Source organism: Cygnus atratus, chromosome 7, assembly GCF_013377495.2.
Source record: "Cygnus atratus isolate AKBS03 ecotype Queensland, Australia chromosome 7, CAtr_DNAZoo_HiC_assembly, whole genome shotgun sequence".
In the NCBI taxonomy this organism is placed as follows: domain Eukaryota; kingdom Metazoa; phylum Chordata; class Aves; order Anseriformes; family Anatidae; genus Cygnus; species Cygnus atratus.
Window position 1 is genome coordinate 16,184,081 of NC_066368.1, and position 22,446 is coordinate 16,206,526.

Sequence of the window (22,446 nt, forward strand, 5' to 3'; positions counted from 1 at the left end):
AAATGTTGTTATATAATTGGTATAATTGATGATTTCAGAGAATCGCTACAAGGCAAAATTCAGGTTAATTTGGTGTATTCCCACACCAAGACATTTGGTCTAGGCTTAGCTTTAACTCTGAATTCCCATATTTACGTGGTAATCATTTTTTATTCTCAAATTACTGTTTTCTGCTGTTTTTCTTTTTATATGAATCTTACAAACATTTACTAGTAAGGTTTGCATGTATTTATAGGCATACATACACAAAGTAAAAGCATAAAAATTATAAATAATAACAAAATAAATCATAAAATTTTAGGCAGATGAGGAGGTGTTTCATGTTATAGTCAAAATATAAGCCAGATTTGTTCAGACTAAATTACTTTAGAGTCTCTATGTCAAATGTTTCCTATTGAACAGTCTAGCGCCAGCCAAAAGGAGCCATTAGGCACAATAAGTTAAGAGGAGCCTGAGACATCTCAGGATCTTCATGCCTACTGAACTGTGTAATGGTAAGAGCATTAAATAGGATATATGACAGTTTGTAAGGTACCTATTTAAATGAATAATGTAAGGATTTTTTCATGTTAAAGTAATTGCACTGTTCACTCAATCTGTTTTTGCAATTAAGCAACTGTAGAAATCTGAAGCTTATAACCACACTCAGAAGAACTGAACACCTGGGCAAATGAGAAGGGAGCAGAGCAATTGTGAAGTATCTTGGACTGACCTAAACTAAAATTCGTTAATCATTATTTCCATCTTGTTAAATAATAAAGGCCAAAAGACATTTTCAGAATGTTATTCTATCATTTGTTTCGAAAATTAATGTGTTTACAAGCTATTAGTGTATTTAAAGATCCACAATGTTAAGCTTTCAGTATAGCTGAAATGATGTAATTAAGTTTGCACTCAATTTTAATTTAAAAATTGCAGATTTATAACTTCTTTAATTGCTATCATTGTGCTGTTTAACTCATGAATTTGCTTAAGGTGCCACAGATAGCATGGACACAAGTACTGTATTATTTTACTTATCCTAGTTTTTATTTCATGGATGGAATATGTCTTACCGTGAATTTCTTGTTGCAGTTATTTAAAGTTGTTTTCCTTTGACATGAATACTGAGATACTTTGCTTGCAGTGCATGATGGCACTTCTGATTCAGGTGTATTCAAAGCAGGATACCGATTTGCTTGTTCCTAATAAGAATAAACAAAGGAGGATCACAGGGGAAAATGGGTAGCACATCTGCCAAATAGCTTAAAATAAAAATATATTCCTTGAGCCCAAAATGTGTATCTTTTAATGTGGTTAGAGAATAATAAAGCTCTTACCACCTTTCTAAGAAAAAAAAAACATTTAACTTCACATTAGCTTCACTGACGTTAAAAGTTTACCTGGTGACTACGTGAATTTTTCATTTTGCGTGGTAAATTCTTGCAGAGAGTTTTCAATGGCACTGTCATTTAAACATACCGCTACATAGTGAATACTACTGTTATTGAAGTAAAATTTTAAAACTACAAAAAGTAATAAGGTTGGAAGAACAGAACTTTTCTTTCCAGAAATCACTAGATGATTCAATATAAAATCAGGGAAGTTACATCAGAAAAAAAAGATGCTCAAATAATTGACTTCTTTTGGTCTGTGTCTAGATTCAGTGGTTGACATTTATATGACTTTAAAAACGACACTCTCTTCTTATAGCCAAAACAAAACTTTTTGGTTTGGATTGTATTTATTCAGCTAAATGTTCTATTTTGGGATCATTATTTTAAAAAGGAAATATTTACAAGCAGCCATAGAATAATCATCTCCATACTTTCATCCAACAGCCAGTGCTTGCCTTATGATGACTAAATATATAAATATATGAGTATCCTGATCAGTGAGCAACTGGAAAAGACAACCTGGCAGCATCTTTTCTGCTGCTTTATATTCCCAGCCCTTTAATTCCTTTGCTTTCAGTGGAAGTGCCCAAATCTAAAATATTTTGGAAACACTCAAAGTGTTCTCAGGGTTTCTGTGAATTTTTTGCTATTTGTCATTTTATCTAAAAAACATTGACAGATCTGTCAAAAACGTATTGCATTCCACCATCCAAAAACCACAGGGAAACGTTTCAACAAGAAATATATATATATATATATATATATATATATATATATATATCACACAGATACACTGAGAAAATGTTCACCCCAACAATGGAGTGATAACCCCTTTCTCCCCTTTATCAAAAAGAAATGCAGGCATAAAGATAACATCTGTGCTAGGCAAACCTATAAATACGTGTATGTGCTCCCTACACACACAACATATAATTTCACGCTAAATTGCCTTTGTATCTGATTCAGAGCAGTTAAATAATAGTATTCACACACACAAGGCATTTGCTTGCATAGCTGAAGGAATGGTGAATTATATGGCAGTTTTCATAGTATATGGCGAAAGGAAGGAAGTTATTTTATGTGTAAAATCACTTTTGGGAATAACCAAAATGGCTTTCAGTCAGGATCAACAGCACTACTCATCCACTCTTGCATGCTCTCATGAATTATACTTTGCAATTGATTTTAAATCATATAAACTATGATTGATTGCAGCTAATATGCTGCTTGAAATGATAGTGCCAGCTGAAAAGACTGTGAACAAAAAGCATGTTACTGAATAGAATATATAATAAGCTGCTATCTTCATTAGGACATAGACATGTTATCTAAGAACAAGAGCCCTTATGTATCATTACCTGGCATTGCAGACTGAAAAATAAATGCAGAAACTATGTATTTGTATATGTATATTTGTATATGGCACATAAACATCCTGTTCCTGCCTTAGCCAAGTTATTTGAGCATTTTTCTTAATCAGCGATGGTTATACTTTTAATTAGCAGGAGTTGATTATATACAAAACAAAAGAAACTTGGGCTGGAAATCAACAGCAAAGATGTCCAGCAAACTGCAATTACTATAGTGTGATTTTCTGGGAATATTATGGTGCCTGCTTGAGAACTATGGAGATAACCTCCTATCAGCAAGACAAGATTACATTGCTTTTTGTTGGGAAGAACAGACGGGAGAACACCATTTGTACAGATCATGGAACAATCCTAAAATGTAGTCAAGTGGAAATTACAGTGTAGTACAAGGAATCCTGGAAACTCACACTACCTCAAAATAATTTGTAGTACTGGGAGGGAACAACTACCAATATGAAAAAAAAAAGCAAGCATTAAAAATCATTTTTTGCAAATGGATTTTTACATTAAAGTGAAATTATGGTTAACTATACAGGGCCAGCCACTGAAAAATATCCAAACACGGGCAATTTACTTGCTAGAGCTAGTCAGCATTTGCACCTCACATCCAGCCTGCATAAACAGTGGATGTCACTGATATTCCTTCACTGTGACATTTTCCGTATGGCAGAAGCAGAAGAACAAGTCTGTACCACTAGCATTAGTTTTCATAGGCTCAGGTACAAAATTAAACTTGTAGGGGATTCCTTTGTTCTTTGTCCAATCTTTTTTTTTCCTTTTTTTTTTTTTTAACACACAAAGTATAATGGCATAAAGAAATAACAAAGAAGGAGTGAAAATGTAGCAGCAGTGAATGAGGTGTGCAGATACTACAGGCTGTGTCAGGCCACGTAATTCAATAGCCAGCAGTTTTGATCCAGACAGCATTGATCAAATAATAGTCTGCTGATATCCAGCATTTTATGAAGAGAAGGCAGCTAGTTTATAAGTTTCATTTTATTTTCTGAGAAACTCTGACTTGTCAGTATGAAAGATTTCTTCCATTAGTTAGAGCCTCCTCTCTTTCACAAGGCAACAGAGTGAGACACTCAGGAAAATGTTAAATGTGAGTTGCCTGTCACATGATATGGTAGGGAGCCAAAAAATGTGGTACTTCCTTTTCCCAATGTGGAGGGAGATCCTTTGTTTAAGGAAGTAAATCTGCTTGCCTTTCAAAAGAAAGGAAGGGAAGGGAATAAAATAACTAACAACTTTTAGGTCCTGACTGAGGAAGAGGCAAAAGAGACAGTCACAGTACAGTTCATGAAGATACTGAGGATGCCAACGCACTGGTTCTTTTCTTTTTTCCCCTCTACCTCTGTCTTTTCCATAACCCAGGGAACAGAACTACTTTCTAGCCTGGGGATGTCTTCACATACTTTTTGTTGTTCCTGTGATGCTACTGTCCAGAAAACCCATCTGCTTGTGGAAGGGAAGTTCTCTCTTTGCTTAAAGATATCAGTGGGACAAAGGCGTTCCTCAAGCTGAGAAATATTTTGATTTCCATTTAAAGCAGGTATTCTGCTACAACACTTCCATAGCCTATGGAATAAAATGATGGCTTATGATTATAAAAGTCAACTGTTACTTGAATGAATTATGAAGAATTCAGACTAGCCTAGATGTGGTCACCCAGCCTTTATACTGTATAAATCATTTTAGCATCAGAGCATCTCTCCAATCATTCACAATCAGAGAAAGATGTCCTTTAATGACAATTATAATTAATGTTAGCTAATGGTCTGTAACTCTGGCTTTATTCCTCGTTTTGCATGGAGAAGGACATTTCTTTTCTGCAATGCATTAAAACAAATGTCCTGAAGGAAGAACACCTACCAAATAGGCTACTACAAGACCCAAAAGATGAAATTATGTTGCTATGATATTAATGGGAATTTTACCATGAACTTACATTCAATGAGATTTCACCCAAAACATTCAACCACTGTAATCCATTTCTTTTTCCTCAAAATGAGCTAAACGTTTGTTAATTCATTTTCATTTCACATTGTACAAGACTGACATAACGGATCAAATTTGTCTTAGGTGAAACTCCAATTAAATTACATATGTACAAGTTTAGTCTAGTACTTAAAAAGAATATTAACCTTATTTTCAATCCTTCTTATTTGTTCAGTAAGAAAAAAAAATCAGTGACACTGCAATATTAAAATTATTTTTATTATCTAAAATTCTAGAATTCTTTTCTCTTTCTTGCTTGATTGCTCTACAAAAATGTTTATAATTTGAGAGCCACTGTATAATTAAGACTGGTCTCAACTATAAGCTTTAAAGTGAATGCTACAGCTGTCACTGGCTTGCTAATTACACTCTACATTTATAAGCACAAAATCTTTGTTTCTATAAAAATAGGAACAGCCAGTCTCAAAGTATAATCATGATCTCCTGACAGTGCTGCTACTTTTTTTCAGAGGTTCCTGCTCTAATAGTATTCCAAAAGGAATTTTATATATAAAAGAATATTGAGGCCTTCTCATTGATTGATAATAATAAGCTTCAGCACAGTTGGAGACATTCTGGAGAAAGATGAAGGCATTTCTTGCACTGAAAAGGGAAAAAGATATTTCCTATGACACCTGAATCCATAGGTTTTCAAAGACTGCTAAAATTAAGAATGTGCATAAAAAGTATTTTGGATTAATTTTTAATCCTGATGTAAAACTCTCAGCAAAGTTCACAAGATGTTGTTCATATTTAGAGATTTTTTTTGCATTCCCAATATTTATATTTTCATAAATATAGTTTTTTTCTGTGAGATTACACAGTGCAGTATTTACAAGCTTAGGTTTTTTTTCCTGCTTTGCATTAATTTCTTTAGTATATTCTTCCTTCAGCAGATTCACTGGAAACATTACAAATATACTGCAAAAGTACTTCATTGGAAGGACTGCAAATATAAACATATTCTGTTATGGAATTATGCCGCATCTGATGGCGACAGCTCCATCTGGTGTATTAATATTTTTATTTTTATTTTTTGGAAGTGTTATTAAACAGTAATTCTTATAAGTAAAGTCCTGCAGAACAGCCTCTGGCAATGAAATATGACTGAAAAATGAATCAGAAGCTACATGCTTTATTGGTAAAGGGTGATATTTTTAAATCATTCTTCTTATTTTAAAAATCAGAAGAAAACAGTGAGATATTGTTGCTTAATATTCAGGCATCCTATGCCTAACAAGAGATTACATACTGCACCTTTTGTGGTGCCAGTATTCACAGTTATCATTTTGAAGCAGGGTCATTGTTCACACAGAGCCTAATCCAGGCCCTCTGAAATCAGCAGGAAACCTTCACTTCAGAGAAGCATTAGACCAGACTTCTAACTCTCCTGATGCATGAATTAATTTCTTCACCAGTCCATGTCCAATCCATCGGCAGCACGAGGCTCACATGATTGGAAGACAAGGGAAGGTGTTAATCTTGGCACAGCGCAGGATCTATTTCATGGCCCAGTGGCATGTGCTATTGTCGCACTGTGCACAGCACTTGTGGGCATCACTGGGTACAGTTGTTATTTACAGTCTGTACTGAGGGTATTGCATATCACCGTTTCACACTATGCCACAGTTTGAGAAATAAGAACATAATTGTGTCAGATATAGTTCTCAGGAAAGTGTCGTCATCCTTTGCTTCAAGGTCAAACTCTGTTCGCCGAATAATCAGCCTGCGATTTGCAATAACCTCCAACTTGCTGCTCCCATTGAGAGATAATGAAATATAATGATACCTTTATTTCTTATCACAGTTTTACTCTGTGGTGCCAACTTTGTAAATGTATGTCCACAAACTGCAGCAGCCTTGATTTCACAGTTCCCTCAAGGGCTAGCAGTTACCTGATCACTTCTGAACAGCAAAGGTTTTAATGTTTTTGTATTATTTTGAAGATGCAAAGTATTCTATCAGGAGCTCATTAAAATGCATTCAACTCAGTGGGACATGTACCATGACGCTGAAGTATTTGTGGAAACACCAAAGTACCACAACAAAAGCACGCAATTTATTGATGGATGTTTCCACTTTAATAGCACCCTTGTTAGAATAATTATGGTTATTATTTCAGTTTGTAACATGTGAGAGCACAGTAACTCAGCATTACCAGAAACTGATATTTGGCTGTTAGAAAAGGTATGGAAGATCTTCCTCTTAATTTATTAAAACTGTGAATTACTTATATAACTGTAGAAAAAACGTATTTAAATACTGAAATTGAACCACAATATGATTATGTATGTATATAGGTTAAAAAAAATAACAATTAAATCACAGTCATTCATTTTGAATGGCACTACATTCACACTGAACGATCTGTCTTACCATGAGGCGATACTTCATTTCTGAATCAACTGGTCTTCCCGCTTCCATGCAGGCTGTGAGCCATGAAATATCCAGTAATTCAAACCTGGAGCTATCACCTACAGCCTGTCCTCTCAGCCAGTCCAGCACTTCTGGGTAAGAGTTGTTCTCAGCCACAATGTGAGTGACAGAATCACTATCAAGAAATACAGAAAAAGACGTTTTCTTTTCTTTCTGAACCCAACCGTACACAGCTATGGAACTGCTATTTTTGTATTTACCTCCCACACACTACCTGAAAATTGCTGTATATATTATATGTTAGGATGTGGGAAGAGGATGCTTTTTCATATCACAATATGTCTATACCAGTCACTGAATCTGCTTTGAGGAAAAACTTTAGCCTGACAACTCCTGTAAGTGCAGCATTTTCTTTCTTTTGGCACCATTTGACTGCTGTAAGACACTATCTTATTACAAATCTTTTTGCAACTGAAAATATTTGGCTTGCACAAGCAATATTATAATGAAAAGGCTGCTTTACAATACCTGACAACCTGCCTCCCAAGATTCCCAATCAATGAAGAAAAGCTTTACAGTATTCAAAATTCAGTTAACAATCATTCTTTAAAGCTTTGCAGCTAGTAATATTTTTTGGAAATTGAATTTTTCACTACTTACATTAAGCTCTTTACATTTGACTGTCAAAGGTTCATGAGCTAAACCTTACAAATTATGCACTGCATCTAAAGAGCGCTTTTTTGCTACTAAGATGCCAGTCTCTTACAAGACTGATATCCTAGTTTAGTTAGTATAAAAATTTTCAGTGAGTTATTGATCAATAAATTATATAGCGGTTATGTGTACATTGCTTATAAATATGGTAGCAAGAAGTTTTCATACTAAATGTAGTTTGCTTTATTAGAATAACTTTGGAAAGAATCCCATGATAGTTCATGATGAAAAAGACACAGTTCAGCACCTTCTACTAAGAAAGAATGGACAGGGGCAAAGTTTATATTTCAAGAAAAAAAACTACATAGTTGGAGTGATCTGTAAATTTCTACCTGGCCTAATGATGTTCCTCAGTAAGTTTAAAAGACTACTAATAACTTGGTAGGAAAATTTAAGAGTGCACTTCCAAGTGTTCCCCTCCACAAACACCCCAGGAGGGTGAAGTCACCCAAAAAAACCAACAGATAAAGGAGGAAGCTTCATTTTCATGAAATTGTAGTACTTCAGTATCTCTGAAATCTATGTGAAAATTAACTGAAATCAGTCAACAGATTCCTAAACTTCTTGGTGGTACACATAGGCAGTGTCATTATTTGACCTTGTTTACATAGAAATAAGCCGAAACTTTCACCGTGAATTGTCCTGAGAGCAACAGCCTCCATTTACAAGCCTCCGTATCCTCCTGCTAGCCCATGCTGGTGACAACTTCGTGCATGTACAGTAAATTTCAAAGCGACCTTAAGCCTGGTCCTGATGGACTTCACAGAGTGCTTTGCAGCCTTTCCATAAAACCTGGAGAAGTTAAGCCATCAACCATTCCAAGACAAGGCACCACTGAAGAGATGGCTGGTTTCTATGGACTTTAAAATAATCTGTGTTAACTGTTAAAGACAGACTGGCTGCACAACCTTTCAAAGCAAAATACTTCCTAGGAAACCAACAAGACCTCTTGGCCCGGTGACCCCAATTCACACTAATAAACACTGACTTCATTAAATCTCCCAGCCACAAAGACAAATACTGAGGAGTCTTACCATAGAAAACTTATCATCTAATTCTCCAATGCATTAATTGTACTATATTTTGGACAGATACATAATGCATAGAATACGCTATGCTTTAAAAATACAAATATACAAATGATGACACAGCATACTGCAATCTTTTTCTCTTCATACTGTGCAACTTGAGGAACAGAGTCCATTGAAAAAAATGCCTAATGTATTTTAATTTTAAAGATAGCAAATCTAGGTTAGGTGACACTATGAAATATTGTTGTTTTTATTACTATTTAATCTTACTAAGTTCTACTTTAATTAAACTGTCACATCCTCACTTGAGTAAAACAAAATCAGTTAGAGACATAGAACTTCTGCTTCCTGTGGTTTATTTCACTTTATATAAAATATTCATATGTAATGTATTTGCACCAAGCTGTAGATCTGGGAACTTTGCCATCACTACACTTGCAGCAGCTGTTTAGTTGCTGTGCACCAGTTTCCTCTGGTACCTGTACAGCTGTGCTGTCTTCTTGGCGCAGAATGCAACAAATTTAGCATTTTCTCTGGCATTTAAAAAAAAAATAATCAAGAGTTATATAGTTCTCTTTTATCCAGCAGAAGCTAAGCTGAAATTAAACAGCACCTCAGTTGTATACAACTTGCAGAAAGTCTGAAACATTGGCAATAAATACCTCTGTGTCAAAAGCAGCCCAGATAAAACCCTTTAATCAGTCCTCAATGGATTGTTAATGTAGGATTTAGAAGAGCCCAGTTCATTTTTTTTTTCCTGAAAATTCCATTAGTTTTGTATCAGACACTAATTGTCTACTTCTGTTCAATAGCTGCTTAAATCTTGCTTTACAAATTATTTCTTCCTTCTTTCTTCCTTGGTCTTTCAAAGTCGATGAGATAGAAAATCTGTGGAAATAAGCTTTTAAAGGAAAGATCTAGTTGCATGCTACATGCAAACAGATACAGAGAAATGATCAATTCTTTTCTTCCAACTTCTCAGAAAACCTACATAATGATGTAGGTTGCAGAAAACTGCATAATAACTAATGCTCATGAAAAATAATATTTGGAGGAAGGCTTCTTTCAGAATGAATAGACTTATCAAAAGACTATCATACTATAAGTCTGCAACTGGAGTATATCTTCACCCTGAAATGCAACATCTGTGATATTTCATTCCTAGGCCTTTCCTCAGTGCTCTGCCAGATTGTACCAAAGTGTGAGCCAGTAATTCTTAACCTCACAGCAGTGTATTACTCAGAAAAAGATTAGATATTAGAATACCAGGGATGATGTAGAGAAATGCCCCCTCAACACACCACACTTTTCATGCTGATATATTTTTATTTTTTATTTTTCATTTCAGGTAGTGGACATTAAATTTAAAAAAAACATAACTTGACATCAAGACAGAAATAAACAATGACCAGTTTAGATCAGCTAGAGACTTGACTCATTTTTTCCTGCAAAATTATACAAATGCACAGAAACAGATCCCACGAAAGACATTCACAAGCTCAGAGCTTACATTTCTTATTTTCCATGTGAGCAGCAGCACACTGAGAAGTGCAAACATATTAAAATTGACAGACCTGAGATAAATTGGAACCATAGATTTTAGAGGTAAAAAGTAAGAGTTTTTGCTAGTCTTTGTGTTCTGCCTGCTCTCTGCCCAGAAGGTAACGGAAATGAACTGTGCTTTAGCAATACAGAGTGAAACCCTGAAGCATTGTTATACTGGGAAGAGCAAAGTATATCCACAAAATACATAGGCAAAAACTTCAACTGCAGTCACTTGTATAACTGCATTTATTAAATTAGAATGTTTGCAGCACCATTCCTGCATGTTATTTCTACATATATAAACATTTTCCTACCTTAGTTCACTTTCTACTCTGAAACCTTTGCTTCTTGCCAGCTCCATCAGAAATGTCCTTCTGGTCATCCCCATCTTCCTCTGCATAATAAAAATTACAAAGTTATTGAACTTTACTTCATAACTGCCGGAAAATTTGGGAGAATGCATCCCTTTCTGCCTCTTCCTCTGGGAAGCTGGAGTTCTGATCCTATCCATGATGCAAGGTAGAAGTGTTTTCACTTGAAAGAAAGGGAGCTAACACACTTTCTGCCAGCAGCTGTACTTAATGTCACCACACCACCCATTGAAGTCATTTTCCTCTGTTTCCCCTCTGAAATCAAAACCAGATGCTACCTGAGCAGAAAACATTACTTCTTTTCTACCACCTAGGACTCCTTGCACAGAACTATTCAAAAGAGGTGCAAATGTGGTTTGATTTCTTAAAACAGCCATTATCTGTAAAGACTTTACCCAAACAATATTGATTACAGGAAAATCAGCTCAAAATAACAAGCAAGATCTTCAACTGGTTTAATTGCACAGTCTGTTTCTGCTTACTTTTTTTTTTTTTTTTTCCAAACCTCACTTTTCCAAATTGTAGGGCACATTGATTTTCAGTAGCTTGATAAACGAATAAATAAATTCTTCCTATCATTACCTAGGAGCAAAGAATACATCTTAACAGTATACAAATGTTTTAGAATCGTCTGTATGCTTATGTCTGTGTGATTAATTATTTGATTAAAAAGGGGATAGATTTTTAGGACAGCTAACAAAAAATAAGCTTTTGAAATTGAATTTACAATTAAATAAATCCATTGTTGTTTTGAGAATAAGGCAATGAAAGACAGAGAAATTGTTAGAGATGTCTTTAATTATAACTTTGGCATATGTTGCCATCATTGCTTTCTACTACCTGTCCTTGAATACATTCCTGTCTGTGGCATGTACATTAGAGAAATTTCTGCTTTTAAGCATCCAGTGACCTCCAAAATACAGAGGAGATTATGGAAGCTATATCCCATCCTGTCCTAGAGCATGGCATAATAGTCATCAGAGGACTTCACTAAAATTTATTACAGATATATTTCATCATGTTGGGCCTATTTAGATATGGCCCTGAAATTCCATCAGTGCAAAGTGAATGCAAACAACCAAGTTTACTGTATGTGCATCTATTTCAGCACAAAAACTATTTCAGTGGTAAATAGCCCCATTTCTATGTCAAGTTGGATTTTTATTTTTGTTGTAGCAGAGAATTTGGATTTTGCCAGTCCTTCAGAATGTGTCATAAATGTTATAACTTGCAATTCTCATTGCACATGTTCAGGAGAGGAAGCAAGGTGGAAAATCCTGCCTAAGTCAGATCTATCAATTTTATTTTCAGTCATTTTACCATGGATGGATATAAATTCTGAGTTATGGAAAAATGACTCAAAACCTGTTTCCTGCAATTATGGCCATAAGTTTAAGATTAAATTATAAAAAGTATTATTGACATTTTCCCAGCCCTATAGCTCATGCTACTTGAACTGTATTATCACAGATATAAAGAAACAGTTTTCATCAGAATAGAAATTAACCATCAAAAATTAATATAGAGCTCTCAGCTCTGGGGTCTTCCTGAGGCCATGAAAAAAAATATATACATAGTTCTGTACATAGACTAGACTCCATTCATTTCTTCCATTGCCTAAAGATAATCCAGAAGCCAAAATATCTATTCCTCTTTCTGATTCATAACATTAAAATTGTCAAAATAGATCACTTCAAGGTTATTTTAAATTATGTGAGATATTTTCATAGGAACTGGAAAATGGACAGGCAGACCTTAAGAGGCTTAAGCGAAAGAATAGCAGCAAAGAAAAAAAAATGAGTAGTGATGGGTCTGGCATTAAGGCTGAGCAATCTGTTGTGGTTGCTCCGTGTCTATTTTCTATAATACTAATCAACCATTGAACAGTGGATGTATCACTTTTTACAGCCTTCCTAGGCTTGGTAAAATGCTTTACTTTATCTCAAGCCCTAAAAGGAATAATGTATTTGAGAACAGATTCTTTACATATGTAAAACAAAGGCTTATTTTATGTTATAATTAATTCTGTACTCTCAAATATGCAAATATAATTTCCCTCAGTGTAGTATGAAGATGCTCAGTGCCAGTAAAACCCTTCTGGCATGAAAAATGTAAGATATTATTCCTTTGTGTTGCTCTAATAACTCCTGAGCTAGATTTTTGAGGGTATTTAGGAGCCAAAAAGATGCAGAGGCCTAGTGGGATTTTCAGAATCAAAGTCAGTTAGGCATCCAACTCCTTTGGAAATCAATTTCTGGCTTTCAACCCAATGCAAAAAGATTTTCTTTGTCAGATAAATACAGCACAGTGTCATGGAAATGTCTCTGCCAATGATGCAATTTTATTAAAAATACATTCTAAAATTAACAAGATTTCAAAATCCCAGCTGAACGAACAATCTGCTCTCCTACAACATCACACTATAATATTTTTGACAGTAACACAGAAAGTAGAATATGCTTTAGGAAAAAAAGCAAATACAGTGGAGGAAAAGTGTGTCTGTCATATATGATGAAGGAAAGCAACCCATTACCTGAATCATGGCACCACCTCACCTTCACTATGCATGACCAGCAGCCTAAAACCATGGAAACTTTTTCCAATTCAGTGCAGTTCCTCCAGTGTACAGACTCCTGGAGAAGTCAGGGTGGTTCACTTCCCTGGAGGGAAATCTTTTCTCTGTTCTCATGCTGTTGTTGTGGATCAATGTTGTGGACCATCAAAGGCATGGATTAAGAATGGGATGTTTGTAAGTGATCACCACTTGTGGTGCCTGTGCCAATGACAGCCAGCCAAGCAGTCCGCAGGCAGTGCTTGGTGGAGACCTGGGCCTGACCCTGCAGCACTGATCCAGCCCCAAAGGGGTTCCTCAGGGGGAAACACAGTGGGAACACGTGGTTTCTGGAAAGCACAGTTCAGCTCCTCTGAATGTCAGTACCCACACATGCTTTCACTGCACCTTCTGGATTATTGTCAGATAGCCTTAGTGCCCTGCTTTTATACGAATGGTGTTGTAAATATTTTATAAAATGTTACTTTCCCATTTTTTATAGCTTTCCTGTGAAGAGTCAAAAGTGGTGACAGGTGCTTTTAATCAGGTACTGCAGTATACTAACCTTTGAGAAAGCATCTCTTAAGCACCAATAAAATCAATAAAAACTAGAGAAGTAATTGCATACCTTTTTGGGTTTTGATTTAACCTTGGCTTAACAGTGTTTCACACAGTATTGTTTCACAAAAAATATTTTTTCTTAGCTTTTTTTTTGTTTTAAAATATTTGACACTTCAATTTCATTTCTCAATGAACAATTTTATAGAAAATTAAAAATTCTGTTTTTCTTGTTGTTGGTTGTTTTTTTTTTTTTCCCCTCTCTCTCTAGATATTGCTGTCTGCTTTTGCTTGAGCTCTGGCCTTTTCAGCTGCTAAGCAGGCCACTCACTGTTGATACCTGTTCTTCCAGTCTCTCAGTGCTTACAAATAGCATGGCTGGTGTTTCTCCTCTTTTTTGGTAAAAACTTGCCAGAATCCAATAATATTTTAAAATGAACTTTCTACATAGAACTTTTGCACCACTTACATTTACCCAATGGACAGACGCAAGGATATACTTATAGCAAAATATGAAATGTTTAAGAACCTTTTTTTAGGGAGGGGGTGGGGGGAAGGAAGATTAGCTTCTAGAAACAAGTACAGACTTCGTTTTAATTCAGTCTTCTGCTTCACTTGTTACCAGGGTACTATATGGACTCATGAATGCTTCAAGCTTCTACCCTTAATCCCACATTATGTGGAAAGTTTATGTTACTGGTTAGTAGGTAATCAACAAGTTGTAACAATATCTTAAAATTCCATCAAAAAAAAAAAAAGGGTCGGTATCTGGGAATCTATTTCTTTAGTCGTCCCCCCCCCCCTTTTTTTTTCCCCTCCTTCATTTACTAATATATAAATTCTTTCACAAGGCGCATGGGAAACAAACCTGGCTAGCCTACAACATAAAGAAATAATATCATGCTGTCACATTTGATTCCAGCATTTTGAATAAATGTACAATTATTAAAGATAAGGAAATATTGAAAAGTATATTCTGGAAATGTTCAGATACATTTAAAAAATCAATTCTCTTTTATTCCCTTTGGTGTTTATGTTCTTTGAATTACTCACTAGAATATTTTCAGGGAGGAACTTTGAAATATATGTGCTTGAGCTATTCACATCAGAAATGATAAACTCCATAAAACACCCAGGTGACTAAGAATTTTGATAAACTGATGAATTGATAGTATACTTTGAACGTACTTACTTGGCTGTATCATTGTATTTGGCATGTAAGATAGAGAGGACATGAAATCTTGTAGCTGCTGTTATCAGATGTACATTTTTGATGTACGTGATCAGAATAGCTGCTTATTATCTCTTTTTTTCCAAAATGGAGATGAAAACCTGAATAAGAAAAATGAATTTAATGACATATCTTAGAAACTGACCATGTAGAAATCATACAATGAGCTGACAGCTTCTTTAACTGACTCTGCGCAGCTGTTATAGAAAGGGTTTGTTCTTCTAAGCCCTTTCGGAGGAAACAAGGGAAGAGTGATGTCACATTGCTGAACAATAAAACAGGGCAATAGGGTTCCCCCTTACAGCATGGGGAAAAGTAATTGGTGACAAATCCTGGCAGGAGTTACTTCCTTCCCATGCCAGTATGTCTATATTCCCCGGAAACTATTATTTCCACTCTGCCTTCAGTCTCTCTGTTCAATAACAAGGCTTACAATTGCACTCCTTGGCTACTCTGCTAATGGTAGCTGCTGCTCCTTGTTGTGATTGTTATTGGGCTATCCTTTGATTTTTGTGCTGGTGCATCAGTGATTTTCTTTATGCTGTAGTCTCATGAGAGCCTTGTGAACCTGTCAGCACCAAACAGACACATCTTCATAATCCTGTCAATGTACATGGTCAGGCAGATCCTTTGACAATTACACACCTCTTCCAAACACAAAAAATGTTTACAAAAGTACAAAAAGTAAATGTCTTTGGATAATAAGTACTGTTTTTCCAGACTCTCTCAGTCATCCTCTTGCCAGTATTAAGGACATTTCTGTTAATTAACAAATATCCAACAACCTTTCAGAGTTGAGGTGTCATACAAATTGTGTTGCATGGCTTATGCTTAGGCAGCTAAAAAGATTATATCTCTGTCTTAGAGATGACCAAATAATGCTCCTGTGGACATTTCAGAAACTTCTTATATAAAAATGTAATAGAAGAAATGAATGCTCTGTACAAATTCTTATCCTGTAAGCTTATTTCCTCCCTCACACCACTAGTACGATACTGTTAAGACAGTAGTTAATTTGGCCAGGTATCTTCCTTTAATTACAGTAGTTACCAGTTCATACAATACATGCATCTTGCAGTAACTGCAAATAATGCAGTTCTAGGCCTACTTACACCACAAAACATGCAAACAGCTGTACGGGTGACATTTATGTCTTTTACATTTACAGATAGTAAAGCATGATGCATCTAATAAAGAGAAATGCACTTAAGCCAAAATAATGAAATACTGGAAAAGGCTGTTTCAATGTTTCCTATAAAACTTTCAATTATATACTCAATTTTCAGTAGTACAGGAAAGCTTATTTGGCATGCAGCTCCCATATCATTAAACTGAGGAGATAAACGGACCAGCTAATATAAAAGAGAGGAGTCAATAACAGTAAGTACTATAGATAATGTTGTTGCAGAGAGAAGAAAAACTTATGAATAACATTACATGATATATCTCCTTGTTCCTTTCACAAGTTTATGCACATCACACTGAGATAAGAAAGTTTATCTCACCTACTAGTCTACTGAGCAAAAGCAACAAGTAATGGTTAACATTATGGTGAGTTCTGACAGTGGTCTTTCTGTACACTCCATCAAAAAAGCTATAGATAAAAATGTTAGAGCTAGCACCAGAAAAGCAAAAAAGACTCCTGATGAGGATTTCACATATTGTTGTGTTACGTCCAGAGATAAAATAAAACAGGTGTTTATCTGAACGTTACGAATTTTGCAAGTGAATGGAAAAATCAATCAATGCCTTTTTTGTTCTAGAAATATCAGATGAAAGGAGACAGAAAGCACAGTGGAACAGGGCAGTATTCTCACCTCTTAGACATATTGGAGTTCTGAGTTCCACTAATGCAGAACTAATTGCAGCAGAAGTAACATAGCTGGGTAATTAATACATTGCAGGAAAGAGTTTGCTTCATCCAGCTGGATTTTTTTAAAATCCAAAAACATTCTAGACTCAGTTTCCACAAAAGCATTCTGTCATTTTCTTACTAACCACCTACAACTTGGCAGCTGCTTAGAGTATCACAAAATACTTAAACATTCTTTATTTTGCAGTGTGGATCTGATAGCTCTACCTTTCAGAACACTGAAAGCTGTTTTTTCTCAACTGCATAAAAATTCATTTCTCAAAGCAACCAGAAATTCTTTTCTCATACAAATTCAAAATTGGCTCCATCATTCCATTCTATAGAAAATGTAATACTACTAAGTCAATCCAAAGTTTCAGATAGCCCCTGTAAGCCCTGGCCCAGTTTGGGCTTGCATACTTATTTAACTGTGAACACGTTGATCAATCTTTACTAGAAAACTACAGTCTCCCTAGTTGTTTTTAAGATCATAAACTTTAAAGTCATTTTTCTGACTTCCTAAATCACAGATACAAATATTGTGCTATTATTTTATGATGTATATCTGCTTATTAGGAAATGCCAGCATGAATTTTGACACATATTTATTATCCAAAGAAACAGTATAATTCCATCTAATTGAAGTAATTTATTGATATCACTTTGTATTATGAGCTTTACTCCTCTTTCCTGTGCTTATTGTTGCAGAGATTTAGTTTTGAGCAACAAAAGCTAATTTTCTGCTGCATGAAAAGAAACACTGCACTGCAGAATTTTCTATCAGCAAGCTTCAACTTTTCTTACACTAAGAAAGAAGCATAATAATTCTCTATTCCTATGCTAAACTAATTAGTATTACATATCATAAAGCACGAAAGCAGGAAGGATATAAAGCTAATAAATCTATTTGCAAAAGTTGTTCTGCTACAACAACTTACTCAAGAATTTACTAAAAATACATGCTGTTTATAATTTAAAGGCATTTTGATTTAGTCACTTTGCACTTTGTGATGTTATTATGGAAACGATTCAATATCTTTTTTTTTTCCTGCTGGCATTCCATTATGTGGATTACAATGCACTGAAACTCAAAGTGTCAGGAATACAAGAATGATACACAGACAAATTTAGCCCTTGCTTTTTTTTTTTTTTTTTTTTTTTTTTTTAACTGTGTTGACATATGTGGAGTTACAAAGTTGTAAAACCAAGCCAAGTTAGAGGAGAGAAAATCTGTGCTAATGGTTATGGAAAGCAAGTAACTGTAAACCCCAAAGATATCATTTTCCCAAGAACAATTATTTTGGCAATATTACTACATAGGTATTTTCTAACCCAACTGGATCATTGCCAGGAGTTTTAGGCTGCTCTTCTACAAGCTTGATTCAAGCACCACACAAGTGATACTAAACTGTCAGCTGACTTTCATTGTCTAAAGCAAATGAGTCAAACAGGAGAATTTAGAGGAAAACTCCTGTAGAATTTGGTAGTTAGGCCAGACTACTGATTTTACATGAAGCACTGAGGAAAACAATGCTTCTTCACTCTTATAGCCTTAACCACCAGTCTGTGCCATGCAGACTCAAGTGAGAGGTGGAGGATGGTGATTGATGAAGTCAGCTTAGAAAAGAGGAAAAAGTAAAGACTGACTACGCAGTAGCCTTTACTGTGCTGATTGCATCCTGAAAAGAAATGGAATGTAAATATTTCTTGATGAAAGATGATAGAGAAAACAAAGGAATTACCCAAATCAGACCATAAACGTAGGTGTTTCTGACAGGGAATAAGAAGTTTCACATTTGAGGGAAGAAATATTAGAGGAAATAAGAGCACTCTTCACTGTGCTACAGTGAGTGGAAAAAAAAATAAACAGCTCTGTCCAGGAATTGTGGTTTCTGAGTAGGAAGTAGGTGGCATTTAATAGTGGCAAGGAAGTAGGTGTACTGAAAAGGCATATGTTACAGGTCTTTATTAAATATCCTAAATGTCTATTCTCTAGTAGACATTGCTGAACAAAGTTGAAAGGTATCAGAAATATCTAGAACTTGTGTTTAACTCTGCATTATGTGTACATGTATATATACTAATATCTCTGAGTTCCATATAAAATTATTTTGCAGAAGTACTAAAATTAATGTTCAGAGATAGTAATGGCTGGGAGAAATGCTAGCAACCATTTATACATATTCTCTTCAGTAAAAGAGAATGTGGTGAAAAACAAAAGACAACAAAACACAAAACCCACCAGTCTTCATGGTGAGATACAAAGCTGCGGGGCATGCTCCCTGCTGCTCCAGAGCAAACCACCACGGGTTCACCTCACGTTGCCTCCACAGATGTGCTACCCACAGGCATGCTACAGCATAAACAAAAGGTGGTACCATGTATGTAGAAGGCTGAACACAGGAGCCAGGAATTGAGGATAAGTGGTTGTTTTAAAGGGCTAACAGGGAAACAAAAAGTAACTGACAGTACTTCTCCAGTCATACTCAGGCCTATTACAAGACTGTGGGCTGGTAAGATGTTCTCAAGGCTATGTTATACTGCTTGGTATAGTTATTTAGCAGACTGAGTAAAAATGATTAGAAAAATAGCAGAGCACTGAAGTCCTAAAATTAAACTACTCTAAATATGTAGTAAGTGTATCAGATGGAGTTATAACCAATTTGCTACCACCTCGTCACTCACAACGTAATACTGTACAGTTGGTAGTGTTTGAACTGGTCTGAAAATTTAGAGCTCAGCCCCTCCATAAAATGCCTAAGCCAAAAGAAGTCAGCCATTGCACCTGACTTTAAACCACAGTAGAAGTTAAAAAAATTTGCACTTACAAAGCCTAAGCAATCTGAGGTTAGAAGAAGCAGCTGAGAAGGCATTTAATTAATGTGATGGTAGAGCCAGTTACTTTAAGACTTACTTTTTGGAAAGGTTATACAGACTCCTCAATCATCTCCAGAACATGCAAGAAAGATTTTAGCAATACATTAAAAGAACAATTACTCAGGTTTCCTTATCTTGTTGAATTTGAGAATATTTTCTCATTATGGCGATGACTGAAGGTCTGTCATGTTGCTTTCTTTCCCATGAATCCAACTTAGTCTACCCAGCTTGTACTGCATTCACTGCACTTTAGACAATAGATGTAAAGTGCTAGGTTATAGCATTTTGTTTCCAGGGTTGTGACGGTGTTTGTTTATCAGTGTCCATCTCCCCATATATATTCTATTGGTTTGGTCCTGTATTAATTCAAGAGAACAACTGGGTTGTGTTAAGTTTAAAAATAACACCGGAGTTTTCCTGCTTATTTATCAGTAATGACTGTACCAGCAATGACATTTTCTCTGTGTTCCTTACCCAGGCCAGCCACAGTTTACAGGTACCCCTTTAAATGGATAAATAAAAAACACTCAACTTTGTTAATACTTCAGGACTGTAAAAAATGGATAAACATGAACATCACTTTTTACACTAATTCAAGCTGAATAAGCCTAAGAAATAACCAATGTCCTCCCCATTCCTCACATTTCAGAACAGGCACATATGTAAACAAGTGACACACTTGAAGTTCTCTTTTTTTTTTTTTTTTTTTTTGAATTTCCGTAAGTAAGCTAGAAATTCCAAATTCATTCACCTTCCATTCAGATCTCTGTTTTTCAATCTTTTGCAGCTGAAAGCATAATAGTTTTCCAGTGCTGTCTAGGACTCAAATACACATTTAAGAAAGCGTGCGTTGCAAATTACTAAGCAGCAATACTGTGACTCCCAGATAAAGTTATCTGGCACTGCAATCTTTTAAAGATACTCTCCTAACTCTATTTCTGAAACTTAAACCTCAGTCTACCAGTGTTTAGAACTTGAACTGAGGAACCACTTCTATTCCCACTCTAAAAGTAGAGGAACTAACCAAATCAATGTCAGCCTGAAATCAAGGACGACTTCTGCATCTAACAAGGTAAGTTTAGGACTGTAGTTAGGTCAAATTTAATGCTTTTAACATCATGAGCCAGTAAGTAAAAACATTTTGGATAAAAGTTATTGCTTTTGCACGTTAATAGTGTAGTATTATGTTTTGGGTAAAGGTTATGACAGACAGAAGTCACAAGAAGGAACAAAAAGAGGCTGAGAAAAAGAGGTTCAGAAGTATATGTTACGGTTAAAGTATGGTTTGTACTTGCCTAGAATAGGTTTTCAACACACCTACAAATAAAGGTAGTAAGAATAACCTTGGATTTAGGGTATCTAATAAGTAAAACATAAATTTGGGATAAGGACTAAGGCCCAAATCAACAAGATGAGATAATTCACACTTAGGTTTCTGTATGAAAGGAGACATCAGACTACATTTAGTCTGGGCCAGCAGCCTTTATTTATTATAGGCGAAGAGATGCAATATATCCATATTAATTATCAGATTAGGTCTTGGGGGGGGGAAAGAGCCAATTTTCCTGTGTTTTAGACAGTCTAGTATAAAAAAATTGACAATGCTGATGCAAGAAAGGGTCTGAAATATGTGCTTGGATTTTGGCTGAAAGGAAACATTCCTCAGTATAAGTGAACAGATTAAACCTCTAGTGTTCAGTAGAGTTAGAGTTTAATTCAGTAGGACCCCATGGTCTATGTATAAAAACCTGTTGGGTGAGCAGTTCTGGGCAAGCAGACCCCTAAGATAGGAGGGGTCAGGGTTACTAGGCCATTTATCCACATTGCCAAATGGCTTTAAGGCTGATTAATTTCTGTGCAAATTAAGAATCTTTCTGTTTTTGTGTTTTAGATGTGGGGAGGTAACAGCTGTTTTGGGGCTAACAGTGTCTGCCAGCCTAGAGTCAGACCTGTCACCAAGGAAGCCACCTGGCTTGGTTTTGTGGTCAAATGAACAAAAATTTCCCTCTGCAGATCTCTCAGCTCAGCTTTTGCACCACTTCTCTCTTTTCTTCATCCTGTAAAATGACCCCATTAGGCCCCAAATTAACTAAAGGTCTTGGGCAAATTAGTACATTCATGTTGGCAAGTATTTTATACTGAATCCAGAGGTGCACATGTGGGATAGGAACACCAACAGGTAAACAAAATATTTTCAGTTCATTTGCTGAGCAATTGCTGACAGAAATATTTGACTTATTGGAAAAGGCAGAACATTCTCCATGAAATGAAAACAAAATGCTTTTCTAGGATCGAAAGTATCTGTTCAATCAAAAATGAAACTCCTTGTACCATTTATCCAGAATATCCACTTTCATTTTAGATTAAACAAAGGGTTTAATTTGATGTGAAGCCAGGCAACCTAAAATGATTTAGGACTTTTTTCCTCCTAATTCCTTATTTTACTGGCAAATTTATGGTTACATTTTTAGTTATTTGTAAATATCTTTTTAGAACGAAAAGTAAAAAATAACCAATCTTAAAACATTTAATCTGTTTTTTATTTTTCCTCTCCCAGAACTATTTCTCAGATTTTTTCTGTAACACAGCACTG

The 22,446-nt window shown here is 35.4% G+C and overlaps 1 protein-coding gene across 1 annotated transcript in view; it reads right to left on the minus strand.

The window, feature by feature from the left end:
• Positions 1-10,924, minus strand: part of DNTT (DNA nucleotidylexotransferase) — a 90,982-nt gene extending 80,058 nt beyond the window's left edge. The window contains exons 1-3 of the mRNA XM_035540898.2: positions 10,728-10,924; positions 7,124-7,298; positions 1,056-1,184 (exon numbers count right to left, since the gene is read on the minus strand). Coding sequence (XP_035396791.1) covers positions 1,056-1,184; positions 7,124-7,298; positions 10,728-10,924 — 501 coding nt within the window. The remainder of the gene's footprint in view (positions 1-1,055; positions 1,185-7,123; positions 7,299-10,727) is intronic.
• Between the last annotated feature and the right edge of the window lie 11,522 nt (positions 10,925-22,446).